This window comes from Candoia aspera, chromosome 9, assembly GCF_035149785.1.
Source record: "Candoia aspera isolate rCanAsp1 chromosome 9, rCanAsp1.hap2, whole genome shotgun sequence".
In the NCBI taxonomy this organism is placed as follows: Eukaryota; Metazoa; Chordata; class Lepidosauria; order Squamata; family Boidae; genus Candoia; species Candoia aspera.
Genome location: NC_086161.1, coordinates 18,653,204 through 18,673,605, shown reverse-complemented (window position 1 = coordinate 18,673,605; position 20,402 = coordinate 18,653,204). Strand labels below are relative to the sequence as shown.

The following is a 20,402-nucleotide window of genomic DNA, read 5'->3' as shown; positions in this document are numbered from 1 at the left end:
TTTGTGACTGCCACCCTCTCTCTGGCAGCAATTCTGTGAGAACACCCATGGACTGGTTTCAGAATAAATGTATTAAGGAGCCTCCAACACTTAAAAACTCCAACACTTAAAAAGATCCTCCTCTCATGATGAACTTGTCCAGTATCAAGATCTGCAGGAGTACATCTTTTGAGGATATAACCACTTATAAAGAATTGCTTCTAGATGAAGTACACAGTAAAGTCTTATGTGTCAGCCCGCAAACGATGCACTGCCTTCAGAACTGGGATCCCCGTCACCTTTGGGGGGTTTTAGGAGAACTGTTCAGATGCATCTTTTTAATTTGGCCTTTTACGTTAGTGTTTCTATTTTACCATTTTCATTTTTTAAGGACATTATTATTGCTTTTGATGCATTTATTGTTCCATCTTTTAAAGTGGTTTATATCAGTAGGTTACTTTTTAGCAAACAGGGTGCTACAAAAATGTAGATAGAGGACTCATTTTGAATGTTTATGAAAACTGCTTTGACGGCCTGGCCAGAAAAATGTTAGAGACATTGTGAATTAATCAGATTGTTTGCCTTGGTTCTAGAGGGGAAGGGTCTGCTTAGAACACCCCCCCATCCCCCCCTCCACATAAGGTACCCATTAGTCTGTCTTAACTGATTTTCAGCCTGATTTTCCTCCTCCAATGTTTGGGTCCCAGAGCCAACTGCAAACCAGTGGCTCCCAACCTTTAGACCACTAGAGATTGCATTGATTAGGTGGTGGTCTCTGGTGCAGGCAGCAACATAAAAAACGATGTTTAAAACTGCCCCAAGTCTTGCAAGATTTGATTAACTCACTCAAAACATTCAAAAGTTTATCTTTTTTTAGAATCAAACAATTACAAAGGGTCATTTAGGCAGCCAAGCCCACCCCCTTGATCAGTGCAGAAATTTAAAATTGCTTAATGATGATCAACCACCCGTATAAAAACATATGAATCAGGGAAACAGGATCAACTTAATGGATCAGGATCATATTTAAGGTCACTTAATTGCAGCACCTCTGAATTTAGCCACTACCCTGGCAAGACTAGCATTGCAGAGGTCTACATGGAAAGCCTCCATCCATGGATGTGTAAAAATTCAAAGATAATTTTTGTTACTTATCACAGCCCTTAGTATAGCACCTAACCAAGTTATTTTGCAAGAAAAGAATCAGGAAACTGCATCTCACCCTCGATCCCTGTGCTGTACACACATTCTGGAGAAGCCAAAAACTTGAGCCCCAGGCTGTTCACTCACCTCAATGACCTTGAGAAGCCAAGGACAATAGAAATGACTCTCCATGTTGCCATGCTGGGATCCTGTCCCCCTTGGTGCTGTGTGACCCTTTCTAGATCAGTTCCCCTCACCTCTTACTGTTCTTAAATGTTTCTGCTTTCACATTTCACTTTCACAATGAAACTTCACTGCACCTTCTGTAGCGAAGGTTCCAAAACATGTTTGAATTCCATTTTCTCTTTCATTTCATCTAGTTTGGCTTTAAGACCGAGGCGGGGACTGTTCCTGGGAACTGGTGATTAATGTTAGGTTTTAGCCTAGCCTTATCTGCAGGCACACCAGTAGCAACTGCCAAGTCAGGAATGACCAGTCTGTCTTTCCTTGTCTTGGGGCTCAAATCCAAAAAGGTCATCTCTTAACTGAATAAACCATGGTTAGGTGTGAGCAAGCAGTCTTGAAAACCCCATTTTTCTCTAGCTGTAGGAAGTGGGGAAAGGAGGGAAAGAGTTCCCCAGAGACCTCTTGTAGAAAAGGGGGCAAAGACTCTGAGGAATTAGACAAAGATGGTTTGCCATGTTTTAGAGGGCAGTATTAATGGTGACCTACATTGCAGGGTGGTTGTTGCATGGCCCTTTTTCATTGTTGCAGCCTGCAATGTGAGGATAAAGAACATGGCAAATGTTAATGCTTAACGTTTTCCGTTAAACAACTGCCGGGATTCAGACGAAGTTTTTGCTCGGCAGGTACATCTGCACTGCTCAGGGTCAGCCTGAGCCTTTTTCAGGCTGGGCTATAAAAACTGGGGCCTGAAACCTTGGGGAGCATTTGCCAGTCAGTGTCAACAGTGCTGGCCTTGATGGAGCAAGGAGTAGGTGTTTTTCTTCCTCGACTACGTTAAAATCTTGCATTCACCGTGCCTCTATGTCGGCACCCATTCTCAGTTGTCATCCATTGGATTTTAAAAATGCAGGGAAGTCACCTCTACCCTTTTCTGTTTCTGTGCTCCAACTGTCGCCGGGCGTCTTGTCTCTGTACGCATCTGCGTTGGCAGGTCAGCGCATGCGCGTTTCGCGCTTTGAGAAAGCGCCGGGTCGGGGGAAGGCAGCTAGGCCGACTGAAGCTGGGGGCTCGCGTAGATGTCTTCGCCGGAGGAGGCGCGCGTCGCGCCGTCCCCTGCAGGGGATCTGCCCCCAGAGTGGGAAACGGATGAAGAGCGCATGGCCTTTCTGTTCTCGGCTTTCAAACAGAGCCGGGAGGTGAACGCCACCGAGTGGGACAGCAAGATGGGCTTTTGGAGCGAGCTGGTGTTGAAATGGGGGCGACGGAGAGGGGGGATCCGCACCTGCATGCGCGAGCTCCAGCAGGCTTTCGAGCGCCGGGGGAGCGTCCCCCTGGGGCTGGGCACTGTTCTCCGCGAGCTGCTCAGGTGAGGTCGGCGGGGCCGCTCAGCCTCCGGGGACGGGTGGGCGAGGCGCCCTTCCGGGTCCAGAGTGCCTCTGAGCGCGTGCCGAGTGCTCACGCGTCGACCCTCGCGCTGGAAAGGGGCAGTTTCCCACGGAGCAGCTGCTTTTTCCAGGAAGGGAAGGGGGGCGGCTGTATTTAATCTTGTATCACTATAAAATGTAACATTATTTCTTAAAATTTGGTCCGAGGACACTTGGGCCCCCCCCCCCCGAAACCCTCTCAGGGCTCTGCGAAATCAAAATTATTTGCCAAATATTGAAAATATTTGTAAAAATTTAAAACAAGGTCACTCGTCTCATTTTTTATGTTTTCGTGAAAAATATTTTGTTACTATCTAATGGGTTTAATATTATTTTTACATGATTCAATAAATAAATATTCTACAAATGTGTATTAATTTTTAGTATGGTAAATAGAGATAAATATAGCCCATACCAACAAAAGGTCTTTTGGGGTCCTCCATAATTTTTAAAAGTGGGAAGGGTTCCTGAGAGCAAAAAGTTTCATTGAGATATAAGAATCATATATATACACAGACACACATGTATATGTCTGTGTATATATGTATATAAATGTATAATCCCAAATTATATATAAATATAACTTCACATATGCACACACACTTGGATCTCTCCCTCTGTATAAATACCTTACATTTATACTGTATTTAAATCTACCTTTGTTCAGCGATTTATTCTGTAAGCTGGAGGACAATTCCCTCTTTTGTTAGTTCGTGACAGTTTACACTCAAATTCTTAACATCCATTTTAATATAATGGCCATCTGTAGTTTTATATGTGCACTTAAGAATTTCTTTCATTAAATAATATCTAAATTCGGTTTTTGTTGTTGTAGTTTGTAAATGAAAGCAACCAAGTTTGCCTATCCAATTGTGTATTTAATGGTTGAAGAATCTGCCAAGCTCTGGTTTTTGCTGGAAGAAAGGTTACAGATTGAGCGGCAATACAATCCCCCCCACCCACCGTTGGATTCTGTGTCTCTTTTTCCCCTGCTAATGGGGTTATAGTTAATTGTTTGGATGACTGTCCTGTACAGTATTTTCTGTTGGGTCCTCATGTAACAGCTTTAAAGTTCTCTAAACTTTGTTACTGTATTTAATGTAGTTATCACATTGTGGGTCCACCTTTTAGGACAGTCCATCCAAAGACAGTTTATGTTAAATGCAACACAAGTGAACTTCTTAAAAACAACACAGTGAACTTATGTAGTAAGTTCAGACCAGCATCGTTATCTTTCTGTGGATTGTGAGAAGTTTTATTTTGGCTTCTCTGAAATTCATTACTTTTTCCTTTCTGTCTTTAGACGTGGCAAACTGCAGAGAGAGTCTGACTACATGGCTAGTGTAGACAGTAGCTGGATCTCCTGGGGTGTGGGAGTCTTCATTCTGAAACCCCTGAAGTGGACCTTGACTAGCGTATTAGGGGACAGCAAAATGCCGGAGGAAGAGGAAGTTCTGATTTACGTGGAGATTCTTAAGGTATGGTTGGTTACTAATATTTGTGGGCTGGGTATTATGAAGAAATTGGAAGGCAGACTTTGGTTTTCTTTGTGCTTCCGTAAGATTTCTTTCCTGTTCAAAAAATGGTTCCCTCTTCTTTCCATTGCTGCACCCTGTTCCTTGAATGTCTTTCCTGGAGAGACTTGCCTGTCATCTAATGCGAGGCTATTTTTGGAGCCAACTGATTTAAGCAATAGTTTCCCAACTATTATTTTTTTAATAGTCTTGTTAATACTGTTTTGTTGCTATTTATTGTGCTTGTCAGGCTGTACTTACTTATTACTATGTTTTTGCTACTATGGATTTTCTCTTTGTGGTATTTTTATGCTGATTTTAAAATGTTTGATATTTTTATAGTTAGCTTGAACTGAGTTGCAAACAGCCCAGAGAATTGCAGTTACAGTATTAGACAGTCTTGGATATACCGACAATACATTCAAGCAGCCTTCTCAACTTTTTGACCCTGGAGGAGCCCTTGAAATATTTTTCACATCTCAGGGAACCCCTGCACATTCAGGCTCAAATATAGGCCACAAGTTACAAAATTATAATATTCATTTCATGGGTAGGCCTGTATATATGCATTAACAGTGTTCTTAAGCTAAAAGAATGAAACTTGCCTCTTTAATGAGAAGTTGCCTGAATTTGAAATAATGTTTTAAATAAATTGTGATCTCCCAGGGGACCTCTAGTGACCTCTCTTGGAACCCTAGGATTTCATGAAACCCTGGTGGAGAAACCTGCATTCAAGGGACACAGGCTGATCCACAAACACAGCCTCTGTTATGGATTTGGTTTTTATTTTTTTTATACATATATTTATACATATACATAAGGGATGTGGTGGCGCTGCGGGTTAAACCGCTGAGCTGCTGACCTTGCTGATCGGAAGGTCGGCGGTTCGAATCCGCTTGACGGGGTGAGCTCCTGTTGCTAGTCCCAGCTCCTGCCAACCTAGCAGTTCGAAAACATGCCAATGTGAGTCAATCAATAGGTATCGCTTCAGCAGGCAGGTAACGGCGTTCCGTTTAGTCATGTCGGCCACATGACCACGGAAGTGTCTGCGGACAAACGCCGGCTCTTCGGCTTTGAAACGGAGATGAGCACTGCCCGCTAGAGTCGGGCACAACTGGACTTAATGTCATACATATACATAAAATGTTTCAAGGATCAAGGTGTCTTAAGAGTTCATATATTTGTTTGGGATTTCCAGTGGCATGCTACTTTATGTATATCTTATGTAAACAGTGGGAAGCTGAGCAGATTTCCTGTTGTCAGATCCAAGTTGCGAAATCTAATGACTGTTCTCTCAGGGCCTCTTGTTAATCATTATGATTGTAGATCGGCACAAAGTAGAGATGGACTGTCAGAATGCCATATGCTCTGTAATTGAATAGAAGAGTTAACATGCCAGAGCCATCTCTCCAGTTTTGAATAGTGCTGTACTGCACACAAACCTTTTTTTAAAAAAATATTGTAGTAGGAATATGGTTCTCGGCTTTTCAGCTCTAAGCACCCTGGTGCAACCTTCTCCTGCCCTCTGAAGACCCTGAGTTTTCCTTGTCTACTGAGATACCCATTCCTCCTTCCATTCCTCATTAGACTGTTCTTATCCCTTCCACCCAAACTTGTTATGAAATGTGGAGTTCCCTCTTCATTTTAGTGTGAAGGCTGAAGCTGGCAAGATTGCAAGCAGGAAGCCTGACATCACACAGGACAATTATCAAAACATTGTGCCACAGCCTTCCACACCTAAGGCTGAGAAATGAATAGCAAGAATTATTTTACTCTGTAAAGGCAGAAGAAAGAGATATGTCTAAGATTTAAAGGATGAATTTGATATAAATATGGTTTAATTCTTAGATCCTGCAGTAGTTATCTTCTTTGCAGTTAAAGCTTCTTTAGTATCTGCAATAAGAGCAATATCTCTCTTTGAGTTTTGTCCTTGACTGCTCATTGCTAGCTCTTAAGTACGGGTTTAAGTTCCTAGAGAGATTCATTTCCATGCCTTGAGAGAAGCCCTGACATTTCTAGGATTTCTTCCTGTCAGTATCTCCTCCTTATATGTTGCTGACTATGTATTGGCTAGGCAAAGATGCAGATTTACAGAATGTGTTTAATATTTATGTAAGGCATAAGAGCGTTAAGTTGTTCTTCTGCCATTGTGCCACTGAGACAAGCACCAAGTAGCTGCTGTATTTTCAGGAAGGTTTCTAAAGGATTTCTCTTAAAATACTTGCTTTGAACATGTAGACATTTGGATATGTGTTGCTAGAGCTATTGGTGATTTTGTTAGTCTTGAAGGCACTATATTATTTCTTGCGAGTCGGATACATAACATGGGGCCATTAAATAAGCACTAGCCTGCCCAGTAAAGTTCAGCAGGATATGTGTGCATCAGGCCCCTCAATTAAACAATGTCATTTAGTGGGACTTTGGAGGTGTGCCTTCTCTGTCATGGCACCTGCCCTCTGGAACAGCATCCCCCAGAGATTCCTATGGTTCCCACCTTGATGATGATCTGAAAGGCACTGAAAACTATTGGCTATTCTGCCAGGTCTTGGGGTGGGGTACTGGTGAGTCCCTGCAATATTTGTGTTATTCTGTATAAGTGTGTTTCTAGTTCCGGCTTTTTAAAATGTAAATTGTCCATGGTCGTTTGGAGACAGGCATTCTTTAAATCTGTATAAATAAATCAGACCCTGGACTTTATTTATAGCCTGTTGTCGATGTTCCTGTTGTTACTTCAATCCATGTCTGGATGGGTTCACATCTTATGGTAAGAAATAATGGTTGCTTGGAGTATGTGTTAATTGCTGCAATTTATAACCATGCCTATGGCTTAGCATTATATGTGAACCCAGTTACCATGACTTATGTGAATATGTAGTGCTGCATTAATTTTGTTTGTGCAATAATTCTATAAATAGGAGCCAACAGACAGAGCATGTTGAAAAACCATAATGATGCCCTTTTCTATACTATACCCCTAAATTAGTGAGGTGCCACAGTCACTGCTGCCTAGCTTGACGTGAACCTAGTCAATATACAAAAACCCACTACTGTGGGGGAAAACGTTAATCCCTTGCCTAATCCCTCACTTTAGGGGTTAGAAATGAACAAGCAAACATCTCTGTAAACATTTCTGACTATACATTTTTCAGAAATAATTTTAAGACTATGAATAACCTGTGCGGTAAAGCACATAAAGTCACGGAGCCTGGAAGCTATGACTTGATTCAGCCACAATGATTTATACTTCTCAGCCAGGCCTAATATGTGTTAGGGAGTGCTATAAAGTAGACTGATGGAAGGAGAGACCCCTTGCACCCAGGGCTTCATCTATATTACTTCCTGATGGTTTGGTGTCTATCATTTGGGAGATGGGGCCTGATCTAGATCATGCTGTCTCACGCCAGTCATCTTTTTGACAGAGATGCCGTTCTTCATAGCATTGTGCAAATATATTGATGTCAAAGGAGAAAGCTGCTTTTTAAAATAATTTGTCAGGTAACATAAGAAGAAAAGCTGAGCTGGGCAAAAGAGACCAGTTTGCAGTCGTCATGATAGCTTATTATGAAACTGTTGGGATTTCCATCTTTATATACTTTGTTGCATCTCTGTGATAAGTATGAGTCACCAATGCAGCCTTTTTCAACTTTCTGACCCTGGAGGAGCCCTTGAAATATTTTTCAGGCCTCGGGGAACCCCTGCACATTCAGGCTCAGATATAGGCCAGAAGTTACAAAATTATTATAGTTGTTTCATTGGTAGGCCTGTGTATATGCATTAAGAATGTTCTTAAACTAAAAATAAAGAATGAAACTTACCTCTTTGATGTGAAGTTGCCTGAATTTGAAATAATCCTTTAAATAAATCATGATCTCCCAGGGAACCCCTAGTGACCCCTCGTGGGACCCGAGGGTGCCACGGAACCCTGGCTGAGAAACCCTGCACCAATGTATTGGTTTTTTGAGATACTGATTAAACCGTGCAAATGCAGCTTCTTTTAAGGCTTTTACTCACCCCAAAATATTTTCAGTGTAGATACTGACTCAGTCTGAGTCAGTGCTTCGTTGCACAAGCATACGGGACAAACTGTATACAAATGTATATATCTTGCAAATAAGATCTGTGTGAAACTATAATGTCACAGTTAAATATTCAAATAGCACATTTTGAAAAAGGTTGCTTTCACGACTAAACAATACTTATCTAGGATGCACAGAATAACTCTATATTCCTTTTAGATTGTTTGGGTTGATAATTAGCAGAAATTTTTCAGAAAGAGGAGGAGGAGCTGTCGATCAACTCACTTCCGTAAACAGATGGCATTATATGTTTAAGGAAGCAGCGATATTGACGACAATGACTCCCTTGGGCAAGATGCGATTGTCCAAAATGCCACTAGCAAGCAGGTCTATTTAAAGAAGGGAAATGTTTAGCTTTCAAACACTGGTGTTTTTGACAGACAGACATTTGTTTCAGAAATAACTAGTTTTCTTATTCATCCAATAGTCACCTTATGACCCTCAAGCAAGATTTTGTCTCCAAGAAATTACTTATGTGTTGAAGTAAAAAGCTCGAGAGTAGTACTTTTAAAAAAAATAAGTGGTTCTTTCTTTTCCTCATCCCAGAAACCTTAAAAGGAATAAAGAGAAACAAACAGGCAGTTGTCCTTATAGTCCTTTAAATGATCAGCTTGACTGGCAATAATTTAAGAACGGGAGCCAAGTCGAGGTGGTGCAGCCCTGGAGCAGCCCTACTTCCTGGTAGATTCCTCTGCTATGTTGTAATATATAGTATGTGAACAAATATAAATTTTAGAAATATGAATGGCAGAATATTTGGTGTGAACGAAATATTTGTTTCCTTTGAGTCAGTTTTGACTCCTGGTGACTGTCTGGAGTAGTCCCTGCAGTTTTCTTGACAAGAAGAAGTAGTTTGCCATTGCCCCCTTCCTAGGGCTGAGAGAGAAAGAGACTGACCCAAAGTCACCAACTGGCTTTGTGCCTAAGGGCAGTACTAGAATTCACAGCCTCCTGGTTCCTAGCCTGGTGCCTTAACCTCTGCACCAAACTGGGTCTGAAAAAAATCACACCTCACTTATTTAATGTAATGTTAATTTTTCTCTTGTGGCATGGGTCATGTTTGTTCTAATTTTTTTTTCTGCCTTGTTAAGTGCAAGCTAGCTATTGGGAGCATACAATTTAAGCCACATTTGGATATTAAATATTTGTTTGTCTTCGCATTTTTTTAGGAGAAGGCAGAAGAAGTCTATACTCTCTACCAGAATTCCACACTTTCATCCCACCCTGTTGTTGGTTTGTCTGAGCTGCGTTCCCTGTGCACCAGCATCTGTCCAGATGAGCAAACATTTTGTCTGGTGCTGCTCCAATTGCAGAAGGAAAAGAGGGTCACTGTCCTGGAACAGAATGGTAATAAGGTATGGCATACAAGTGACTGCTTTAGGCAGGTATCCTATCTCTGTAAGAAATTAATAAAATCAATCTACAGGTAGCCAATTGCTTGTACTTATTCTGCAGAAAGTATTCACTTCTAACATTAAAATCCAAAGAGGCAATAAAAGTTTGATTTGATTATGTGCTACTAAGTCAGTGTTGACTCTTAGCAACCCCATGGATAGATTTTCTCCAGGATGATCTGTCCCCACTGTGGTCCTTCAGGTCTTCCAGTGGTGCACCCATCACTGCTGTAATTGAGTCTATCCACCTTGCTGCTGGTCACCCTCTTTTTCTCTTCTTCCTGAATTTGAAGACCCCAATTAATGAAATAGTGTAGTTAGGTTTAGTGGTATTTGTAAGTATGGATAGAAGTACTGTTGGCAGGAGTTAAGAAAACATGGGTATATGAAAATTAGAGTGCATTTTTCCATGAACATGGTATAATATTAATTCTTGAACAAAGTCAGTGTGCTCCGGAATGAACAAATGCAGCTGAGATCTTATTTTTGCTTCTAATCTCAAAAACATGCCTAGGGTGGTATATTTCTCCCTTCTCTTATGAAAGGCACTGTTCTGGAAGTACAAATTGCCTCCTTGCTGTGCTAATAAATTAGCTGATTGGGGATGTGGGAAAAGAGACCGAGAACCTTTCTTGCAGCACGGAAAACACAGTCACTTTTTAGTTTCCAATTTGGCCAGATGGATTGTAGGACAATAATATTTAGATATGAGCAGTTATGAAATACACAGTTGGCAAATACATATTTGGCACAGCAATTATGTAATAGTTGTATAAGGGATAGTTTAACAACTAGTTAACTGCAGGGTTTTTAATATAAATATACGATATGAGCAGTGCTGTTTTACAATATTTTGCAGAAAAAATAGGGACCACTTTGGACATTCCTATTCTCTGCTCCCCATTCCTAAAAGTTCTGCTCCATATGTATCACTTGCCCCACAGGAACTTTTCCTTACTGCTGGAAAAAAGAAGACGACGTTTGGTCTTTGGGTTAAAGATATATTGCAGAAAAACATAATTATCCTACAGTTTGTAAGCTTCAAATGCAAAATAATTCTTGGTGCATTTGATAGAACAATTTGAAGACTACATGGTGCCTTCACATTCATGCATTTACATATTATATATATTATATGAGATTAGGTGTATTCACTCTATAATTCAACTGTTTTAATTTCCACAGGAGAGCCAGTATGGTATAGTGGTTAGGGCACCAGGCTAGAAACGAGGAAGCTGAGTTCTAATCCTGCCTTAGACTTGAAGCCAGCTGGATGACATAGGGCTGAGAGAGGATGATTAGCCCAAGGAAGAAGGCAGCAGTGACAAACCACTTCCTAAAATCTTGGGAAGAAAACTGCAGGAATTAGCCCAGGTAGTTGCCGGGAGTCAAAGTGACTCAAACCCACACACACACAAATCCATAAAGGGAAGCAAAATACATTGAAAAAAATCAGGTAAATCCAGCAACTATGAGGAATTCATTTCTAAAAGATAAATTAGGGACAGTAATAAACCTTACTAGTCTTGTTAAGAGGCCACTCTCAATCATATCACAAGTCTCATAGTTTAATATCAAGTAATACACTTGTCTTTCAGATAATGAAATTTGCCCGAGGTCTTCATGCAAAAGTTTCCCCAGTGAATGATGTGGACATTGGGGTTTATCAGTTGATGCAAAGTGAACAGCTGTTGTCACAGAAAGTGGAATCTCTGGCACAGGAAGCAGAGAGGTAATATGGGGTGTGTGTCATTCACCTTTGTATAAACTGTGAATTATGGCACAAGTGAGATGTTATTCAGCATCACTTCTTGAAAGAAAATCTCTGATCCAGGGCAAACGGGGCAAAATTATGATAGTTCGTAGGGTTTATGAAACCAGTTTATTTGATAATTGAATAATACAAACACCCACACCCAAAAATAAGAAGAAAGCAATTTATTTATTTATTTATTAGATTTATATTGCCTTAGTTATAGTAATCTGGGCCAGAGGTAGAGAGAGAATAATGGGATTGCAGCTATTCCTGTAATTAAAAAATGGTCTAGCTCGTCTCTTGCTTTTTCAGATGTAAAGAGGAGGCTCGGAGTGCCTGTAAAGCTGGGAAGAAACAACTGGTAGGTGCTGATGGAAGTCAGGTACATGGTGTCCCAAGCAATACGTTCTGCCCTGCTGCAGTTTTCCAAAATTGTCATGCTCATGACGTTTTAGAATCTGTTAGGACAATGGGTGAGTGGGGAGAGGCGGAGTTACAGGTGGTCCTCAACTTACAACCACAATAGGGACCAGAAAATTTGTTATTAAGCGGTGCAGTTATTAAGCAAGGCATCACGTGACTGCACCTGATTTTGTGACATTTTTTGCGGCGGTCTCTAAGTGAATCACTGGCTGGGGAGGTCGCAAATGACAATCACGTACCCTTGGGATGCTGCAACCTACTGATGAGATCAAATGTAACTTTCACAGAGAGGTGTTTTTATTTATGTATTTTTTAATTCTGAGAAGATGAATTTTTCCCTGCATTATAAGTTCAGGGCATGATGAACTTTGAAAAGATGGTATGATTTCTTCACCTAATGGTTGTGGCTCTCTGCAAATTGTTTGCCTCTTCAGGGGCTCTTTTTGGAAAAAAATATTTCTGGAAGTTATACTCTCTACTCATCTAACTATTGAGTGGCTATTTCTAATTCATAAACATGTATTTCTTGTTCTTTTCAAGCAACAAAGCTGGTCTACAAATGGTTTGTTACTGTATTTAGGGCGAGGTCAACCTTTCTGCACCAGGCTTTTTTTTAAGTATGTAGGACATGCAGTTGATAAGGGCATTCTTTGCTTTTTATTTAATTTCTTTGCATTTTCTTGGGGAGATTGCTACTTTAACTGCACGTTAGCCTATCTGAAGATTTAGCATGCTGTTTTTCTTTAATTTCTTACAACAGAATTGGGGGCAATCATGCCATTGATTTGAGAGAATTTACCAGTGATTTTTAGTAGTGTGATTCTGGGGAGCTCCAAGCGCTGGGGAAATAAAGGAGCTTAATACAGGCAGTCCTCGCTTAACAACCATTCATTTAGTGATGGTTCAGACTTACGACAGTGCTTAAAAACCTGACTTATAATTGGTCCTCGCACTTAGCACTGTGGCAGCATCCCTGTGGTCACCTGATCATGATTCTGGTGCTTGGCAACCGGTTCGCATTTATGACCATCACAGCATCCCACAGTCATGTCAATGACCACATGTTTTGCTTAACGACCATGTGATTTGCTTAACAGCCACCACAAAAATGGTCATAAAATCGGGTCAGATTCATTTAATGATTCACTTAGTGACCAAAATTCTGGTCCCATCTGTGGTCATTAAGCAAGGACTACCTGTAGTAACTTGTGAAGTGTTTAGTCCCAATTTAGGTCTCATGTTCTGTGATATGTGGATGATACTACTAACACAACACATACACAGATTAATGAGAAACTAAAAGCAGCCCTTAAATATGCTCTTGTCTTGATTTCTCTGAATAGAGAAGGAGGGTTTTCCTGCTTTTCCTATCTTTTGATTAAAGTGTGCTTTTTATGTTCTTAGGCCCTGAGGTCTTTGAAGTCCAGAAAAAGAGTAGAAAGGCGCATTGCAGAACTTCATTCCAAGCTGGACGTGGTTCAAGGCATCCTAGATCACATATATGCCTCTCAGACAGATCAAATGGTATTTTTTGGCTGCCTCTTATTCATGTTTCTTGAGTTTTATGCTTCATTTTCTTTCCAGAGCACTGTTGACTTACCCACTGATCTCATTTATATTGTCCCAAACAAGTAATAACTCTCTTCTTTTCTGCTTTCCTTATACAATGCAGGTAGTCCTCAACTTATGGCAATTCCTTTAGTTACTGTTGGAAATTACAACAGTGCTGAAAAAAGTGAATTACGACCATCGCAGTGTCCCTGCGATCGCATGATCAAAACTCAGGTGCTTGGGAACCGGCATGTATTTACAACAGTTGCAGCACCCCGGGGTCACATTTGCAATCTTCCCAGCTGGCTTCCGACAAGCAAACTCAATGGGGAAGCCGGATTTGCTTAACAACCATGTGATTCACTTAATGACTGTGGTGATTCGCTTAATGACTATGGCAAAGAAGGTCATAAAATTGGGTGTGACTCACTTAACTACCTCGCTTAGCGATGGAAGTTCTGGTCCCAATTGTGGTCGTAAGTCGAGGACTACCTGTATATGTATTACCCTTGGCAGCTGTGCAGCTAGTTAATCTGCATTTGCTTGTGGTGTGGCACAGTGCTGTGTTGTGAATCATACTGCATTTAATCTGTTAGCTCCACATGCCTTGGAACTGCTGTGAGAGGAGAGTTATAAAGGGAGTCAAAACACTGCAGTCATCTGGTCAAGATACTTTAAAAAATAAGTTTGATTTCTCTCTTGCCCAAAAGGTATTTAATGCTTATCAGGCTGGACTCGGAGCCCTGAAGTTATCCATGAAAGATGTGACTGTGGAAAGGGCAGAGAACCTAGTGGATCAAATTCAGGAGGTACTGTAAGAAGCGGGTCCTGCTCGAGCAAAGGAGGGATACGTGGGTGAAATAAAAAGGTCAGGTGTGTAATTAATCTTTCTGCTTCTCCCACAGCTTTGTGATACCCAGGATGAAGTAGCTCAGGCTTTAGCTGGTATGGCAATCAATGGCTCAGGTGAGTCAAACCTTGTTTCAAGCACCCTTCTGGCTCAACTTTCTTCTTAACAACTACACTCCCAGAATCCTGGGAGTTGAAGTCCGTATAACGTAAAGTTGCTAAGTTTGAAAAACACTGCTCTATGGCATTTGAAATGGATTTGTTAAAGAGAGGAATGATTCTACAAGTAACAGATTCTGTTACAGCATCCATGTAGGTTAAAGGCATGCGCCCTGTTTCCAGTTGTAAAGCATAGAGCTACAGTACTGAAGTCTTGACTAAAAGTGCCTGGTCAGCTACATATTTTCTTCTTACCTAATTGTTATGTCCTTTACTGTCTGGATTACATATCAGCCTGCTATTCTCTGGAGATTCCTTTTCAATATTATTTGTAAATGTCCACATGTGGTGTGGATTGGATTAAAATTATGGAATGAAGTTAATAATATACCTTAACTAGTTTATGAAAATATTGACGTTTTTACCTGTGGCACATTACAGCAGGCGGCAGGCTACTCCAGTAAGTCTTAGCAACTTCATTGCTATATAAATACATAATGACATCATCGTTGTGCTGTTTTAGGCATGAAATAAGAGAAAAGGAAACAGCTAAATCTGGTTTATTGCAAACCATTCTTGCTTTCACCACATCCATAGATCGCTTCATACATTGCCTTTTGTTCTTTAAGATTCTCACCTCTCTGTTTCTGAAAATTGTATAGCTCCTTCCAAACATGACTTCTTCAGTTTCTGTCTTCCTCTTAGCCCATTCACTCTTCCTTCATATATTTGTTTGGCAGTTCGGTCTTCTTTCACTTCTTCTGCGTGACCAGACTATTTTCAGCTAACCTACTTTTGTATCATCACTTATTTTGTATTCAATCCACATCCATTCATTTTTTATCTTGACTGTTCTTGTTTTAGTACCTACGCTTCTTAAGTACCCCATCCCCACTTCCTTCAACTTCATTTTATGTTTTTCCTGACATACCCAACTCTCACTTCCATAAAACAAAAAGTTGGCAGGAGTATACAGACATTTTTGCTACTTACTTCCGACGAACATTAATTCTTCGCAACAGGCTATATGCTACCCACCATCTTCTACCTGCATTATGTATGTTAATATTTCTCCAGAAAGACTTTTTCTCTCTTTAACAGCCATTAAAAAGTTATATATATTCACCTACTTGCTCCATGGTTTTTCATGTTACATACAACTTGCAGCCATTCTCTCCATTTTCTCTGTCAGTCACAACCACCTTATTATTATTATTATTATTATTATTATTAGAATTCTCACCATCTGCATATGAAAGTATATATACCTCCATGTCACTAACCAACACACCTCCAATGTCACCCCGAGCGTTCCTTTTCATCATCATTTTCTTGGACCTTTAGGTTTGTAGCATTCATTTCAATTTCACTCAGTTTCCTGCAGGACTGTATTTTGCCATTCTACTTTCGCTTCTTTTCTTGTTTTCCATGTTCATTTTCTCACTCTTGACAAAATGATCTGTCCCACATTCAGAACTTCTTATCATTAGTAATTATCTCAGTTGTTCATCAGAAGTGATGAAATCACTCAGGGTTTTACATTTAAGTTTGCTGCTTTGCTGCATATGAATAGACTTACATTAAATCGCATGTGTGAAACAGACTGTTTTTCTAGGCCTCTTCACCAGTTACCATTCTCATTTATTCTTGAGCCTCTGAATGGCCCAATTGTTTTTTCTGTACTCTCTCATGTTATTCCCACCCATCCATTCACCAAACCTAGCAAAATGTCCCCCAGCCCACCCCAATTACATTCATTTAGAATGTTACTCTGTAATCATCGCTCACTGGAGCATAAGGTTTTATCTTTTTCATTGATAAAGCCACGAAAGAGAGCCAATAAAATTGAACTTATCATGGAGGCTGGAATTGTTTTTTTGAGTTTGATGAAGCATATCAATATTTCCGTTAAAGACCATTTGAATTCACAAACTGAAAGAAATGCTTATTAAAAGTGCAGTGTACCCTGATCTATTAGTATCTTGAGTGCAATGTTTTAAATTTAATACAAATCTTGTTCTTAAAATACGCATTAACTGACAGTTACTAATTTGATAAATCATTCATTCATTCATTCATTCATTCAAATTTTGCCACTGCCCATCTCCCCCGAGAAGAGGGACTCTTTCTCATTTCCTTTATCAAATGCCTCTAACCCATTATTTGAGAATGTATAGGCCCACCTTACCTCTGTGTGCCTGCTGTGTTAAAGTGTAATATAAATAATCTCATTCTTATCTCCAGTTGAGTTGAAAGTAGATGGATTTGTCATTGTGGATTATTTACTGGGGACAGGAACCTCTGAATTTAAGGTTGTATATAACCTTCAGCCTGATTTCTAAAACCTTCTGCAAACAATCAGTTCAGACTTCTAATAAGAGTAAACTGCCCTTTTTTCTGAAAGTCTGTTGAGCAGGGAAGAGGAGAGTGACTAGGAACAAACAAATTCATGGCTGGCTTCAGTCCCACTCACTGCTTACACACAGAACCCAGCCGTTTATCCACAAGGGAATAACACCTTTATTAGAAAAACAATTCTTTGGCTTAAATAGTATTATATCTGCTTCCACGATCATGATTCCTCTACTTTCTGTGTTTGTTCATGACCTACCTGGTGCTCGTAATTGCTTCTGCTCATGCATTAATTGTTTATAGGAAGGATGGTTGAAAAATGCTTCTACTAAATATGAATTTGGGAATTACGTGTGTCGGGATTTTTGCCTTGATGAGTTCAGGTTGTGTGGTCAGATATTGGTTGACTACCTTTGGATGAGGAAGTGGCATAAGACAGTTTTGAGTGATACTTTGTACCAGATCTGAATGTATATTTGGGATTACGTTAGTGTTTCTTAGATCCCTTTGTCCCCCAGCTATGTGGAAGCTTAAAAATAACAAAAACCAAGATTTGTATTCACAACAGTTGTAAACCTTTAAAAGAATGAGAACATTTGTTTCAAGCTCTTGCTCTCATATAGAACTTGAGGAGATTGTGCATTATGTATTTTTGTACTCTGAAGCTCAGCTTCTACACTGAGTATACATTTTTAAATTTTTCCAGCCTTATGTGCAATTACTTGGGAATAAGCTCCATTGAGCTTTATTACTCTTCATTGTGATATAAGATTGAGCTCATTTAATTTGTTCTCCAACCTTAGAAGCAGATGCAGAGGAACTTGAAAAAGAATTGGACAATCTTCTCATGGACTCCTCAAAAGATCTGCTGGACCTGCCTTCTGTTCCACAGAAGCCACTGTCTCCAGCTTCTTTAGTACCTCCTACCTTCTCAGATGCTGAGCTTGAAGCAGAGTTGGAGAAGCTCACTCACTCAGACGGAGGTATGTTTAACTTTTACCGTTTTTCCATGTCTGATGTTGCCTCCTCCTATAAGCAAAGCTCTCCCTTCAACAACCTTCCTATGATGTTACTCGATTTCTTAAAGAGCTTCTTCTCACAGATCTTATGGTTTTGTTCTGGGCTAATGATATCATTGTTTGGGTAGATTGTGTGCTGGGGGAAAAATCCCTTTTTCAAAAGGTTTTCTACTGCTCTTGATGGTTAAATGCTCTTGAAGCTAACCTGGTTTGGCATCCTCTGTGTTTGGCTGTTCTTACAGTGTTGTTCCAACCCTTCTAGTTCCTTTTGCTGCAAGTCATTGCATTCCCTGAGCATAAAATAGGTTGATCACGGCAAAAGGCTTCTTAAATTTTAACACTTCACTGAGATGTAAAAATGGATAATGAACTGTACACAACAGGACTTAATTTTTTCTCAGATGAAGATGTAGAGAAGTTTTATCCATAGACATTAGTGGACGGTACTACGTATGGAAGCCTCTGAACAGCTCTTCCATTTACCCTCAATTAAACAAAGGCAACTATCTAGCAAGTTATTCATATTTATTATTTACATAGCAATATAAATATATGCATATATCATGTTTTACAGAACGACAGTAAGAAATAATGCATAGTCCCAACTTCTAATAGAGAATGGAGACATTAGTAACAAAGAATATGTGTCAATATGTACTTGTTTCTATTCTGTTTGCAAGTGTGCTTCACCAAATTTCCCTTCCTCTTTCCTTTTTCTTTTCTTTTTTTAATGTGTGTGTCTGTGGGTATGCTTTTACTTCAATTACAGGATTGGCACAAAAGACAGATCTGAATGCCTCTGAGCCCCAAAGAGCTCTGGAACTGCATCTTCAATGACTCAGTGCCACCTTTCTGCTCTGAAGAGGTCTTAACTTTGGTGATCGTAATTCCAGAAGGAACTTGTTGGAATGTGGGTTAATACCCGCTCTTGTTAGACCGCACTTTTCTGATAGACAGGAAATTCTGCCATGACAATCCAACCCCCTCAACAGATTCTCGCTCTGTTGTCATTTTTTCAGTGCCAAACTACAGTGTCTCTGGTTGATTCGTTCACCTGCATTGCCAGTCATGGTTGCCCTTTCCTCTGGCAAGTTGATTATCTTGCTGATATTAATGTTGATCCACATCCTGAGGGTTCTCTTGCTACTTCATGGAACTCCACCTTGGGACAACTTGAAATGCAATAAGGTCACGCTCAGTCTGGCATCCTGCTGTTTTGTGTAATTGTGCAAAACATTTAGTGGATGCACTAGATAAGATAGTGACTCTGATAGCAGTAAGCTGTGCTTGGCAGCAGGTAGACATATATATGAATGGTTTTTCTATACTTATTTGTATTTGCACGGTTGTGGACAACTTAGATGTCTGACAGTTTTATTATAGATTTTTCGTTGCACAAGTAGGAAGCATCTGCCAACACAAAATGTAGCTTATTGATCCCCTTTACTTCAAGGCTAACATAGCCTTAAAGGGACTTGCAGAGGTTTTCAACATGAGGCTGTTATTTTTTATTGTTGCTGCTTGAAGATGATGTTTGGATGTTTCAAATGTGTTTGTCAGTTTATCTGCAAGAAGAGCAACTAACATTGCCTTCTGCTTGGAGAGATTCTCTTTACTACAAGTAGGGGATTTAGGGTATGTTTTTGACTGAGAAATACACAAAGGGTTGGTTAGCATCCTCTAAGACGGTGATTTTCAACCTCAGCAACATTAAGATGTGCGGACAACATTAAGATGTGTCCACACATCTTAAAGTTGTTGAGGCTGAGGTGCTGGAAGAACTTTTAAAAAATGGCAGAGATTTGGATCACTGTCTCAGCACCATGAATAACTTATTTGCGGAGAGTATCGCCATTTCCTGACATCCGAAGAAACAAATTAATTTTAGATTATGGAAGAGCTATTGAATCACATGACAAATAACCGACCAGAGATGGCTTGCAGTTGTCCTCTCTCTTTTCAGAAGACTTCCTGAGAAATTCTGTCTGGGTACATCAGGGTAGGGGGTTTTTTCCTTGATGACAGTTACGTTTCATGTCGCCACAGAAGCTGGCTGAAGAAAAGCTGGCTATTGGCTTGTGTGTTGGCACCTGCAAGGAATGATGCAGGAAGGGGAAGGGATGACCAAGTTGCCGCTGTTCATAAGCTGTTCTGAGAATAATGACTTTATGGTTTCTTCTGTTCCATCAAACTAGCTTTGATTGAGGCTGTGCGATGGGAGGTATTTTGTCAAGGAAGACATCCTGCTTAAATTGGAGAAAGGGAAAACGTAAATTCGTGTCAGGGCATGCCCTGCTGGCTCTCTGCAAAATGCTGCTTTTTTCAAGCCGGTGGTACATCATATTCCATGTGTTAAAAAAAAATTCAAGAATTGTGTTTAAGTTATTTTAATGGCATTGTGCTTAACCGATTTAGAAGGGAGAGGGAGGGAAAATGGTCCCCCCCTTTTTTTTAACCAATGATTTAATAAAAGAGTGAAAAGACTTCTGGCTGTTAGTCTTCTTATCGTTCCATACAACAGTATTCAACTGACTCATTAATTCTCCTTCATCCTTTGTTTTTCCGAGTGAGAATTCC

General features: G+C 40.2%; 1 protein-coding gene across 2 annotated transcripts; it reads left to right on the top strand.

The window, feature by feature from the left end:
- Nucleotides 1-2,001: 2,001 nt before the first annotated feature.
- CHMP7 (charged multivesicular body protein 7) lies at nt 2,002-19,099 on the top strand. Of its 2 annotated transcripts, none has more exons than XM_063310876.1 (10): nt 2,002-2,120; nt 4,036-4,210; nt 9,492-9,677; nt 11,315-11,448; nt 11,785-11,833; nt 13,300-13,419; nt 14,157-14,255; nt 14,352-14,407; nt 17,605-17,789; nt 18,595-19,099. In XM_063310876.1, exons 2-10 carry the CDS (start codon nt 4,067-4,069, stop codon nt 18,660-18,662), a joined length of 1,041 nt encoding a protein of 346 aa, XP_063166946.1. In that variant the 5' UTR covers nt 2,002-2,120; nt 4,036-4,066; the 3' UTR covers nt 18,663-19,099. The 2 variants fall into 2 exon arrangements, with proteins under 2 accessions (XP_063166946.1, XP_063166945.1); XM_063310875.1 differs by lacking the exon at nt 2,002-2,120 and adding an exon at nt 2,175-2,674.
- The last annotated feature ends 1,303 nt before the right edge of the window (nt 19,100-20,402 follow it).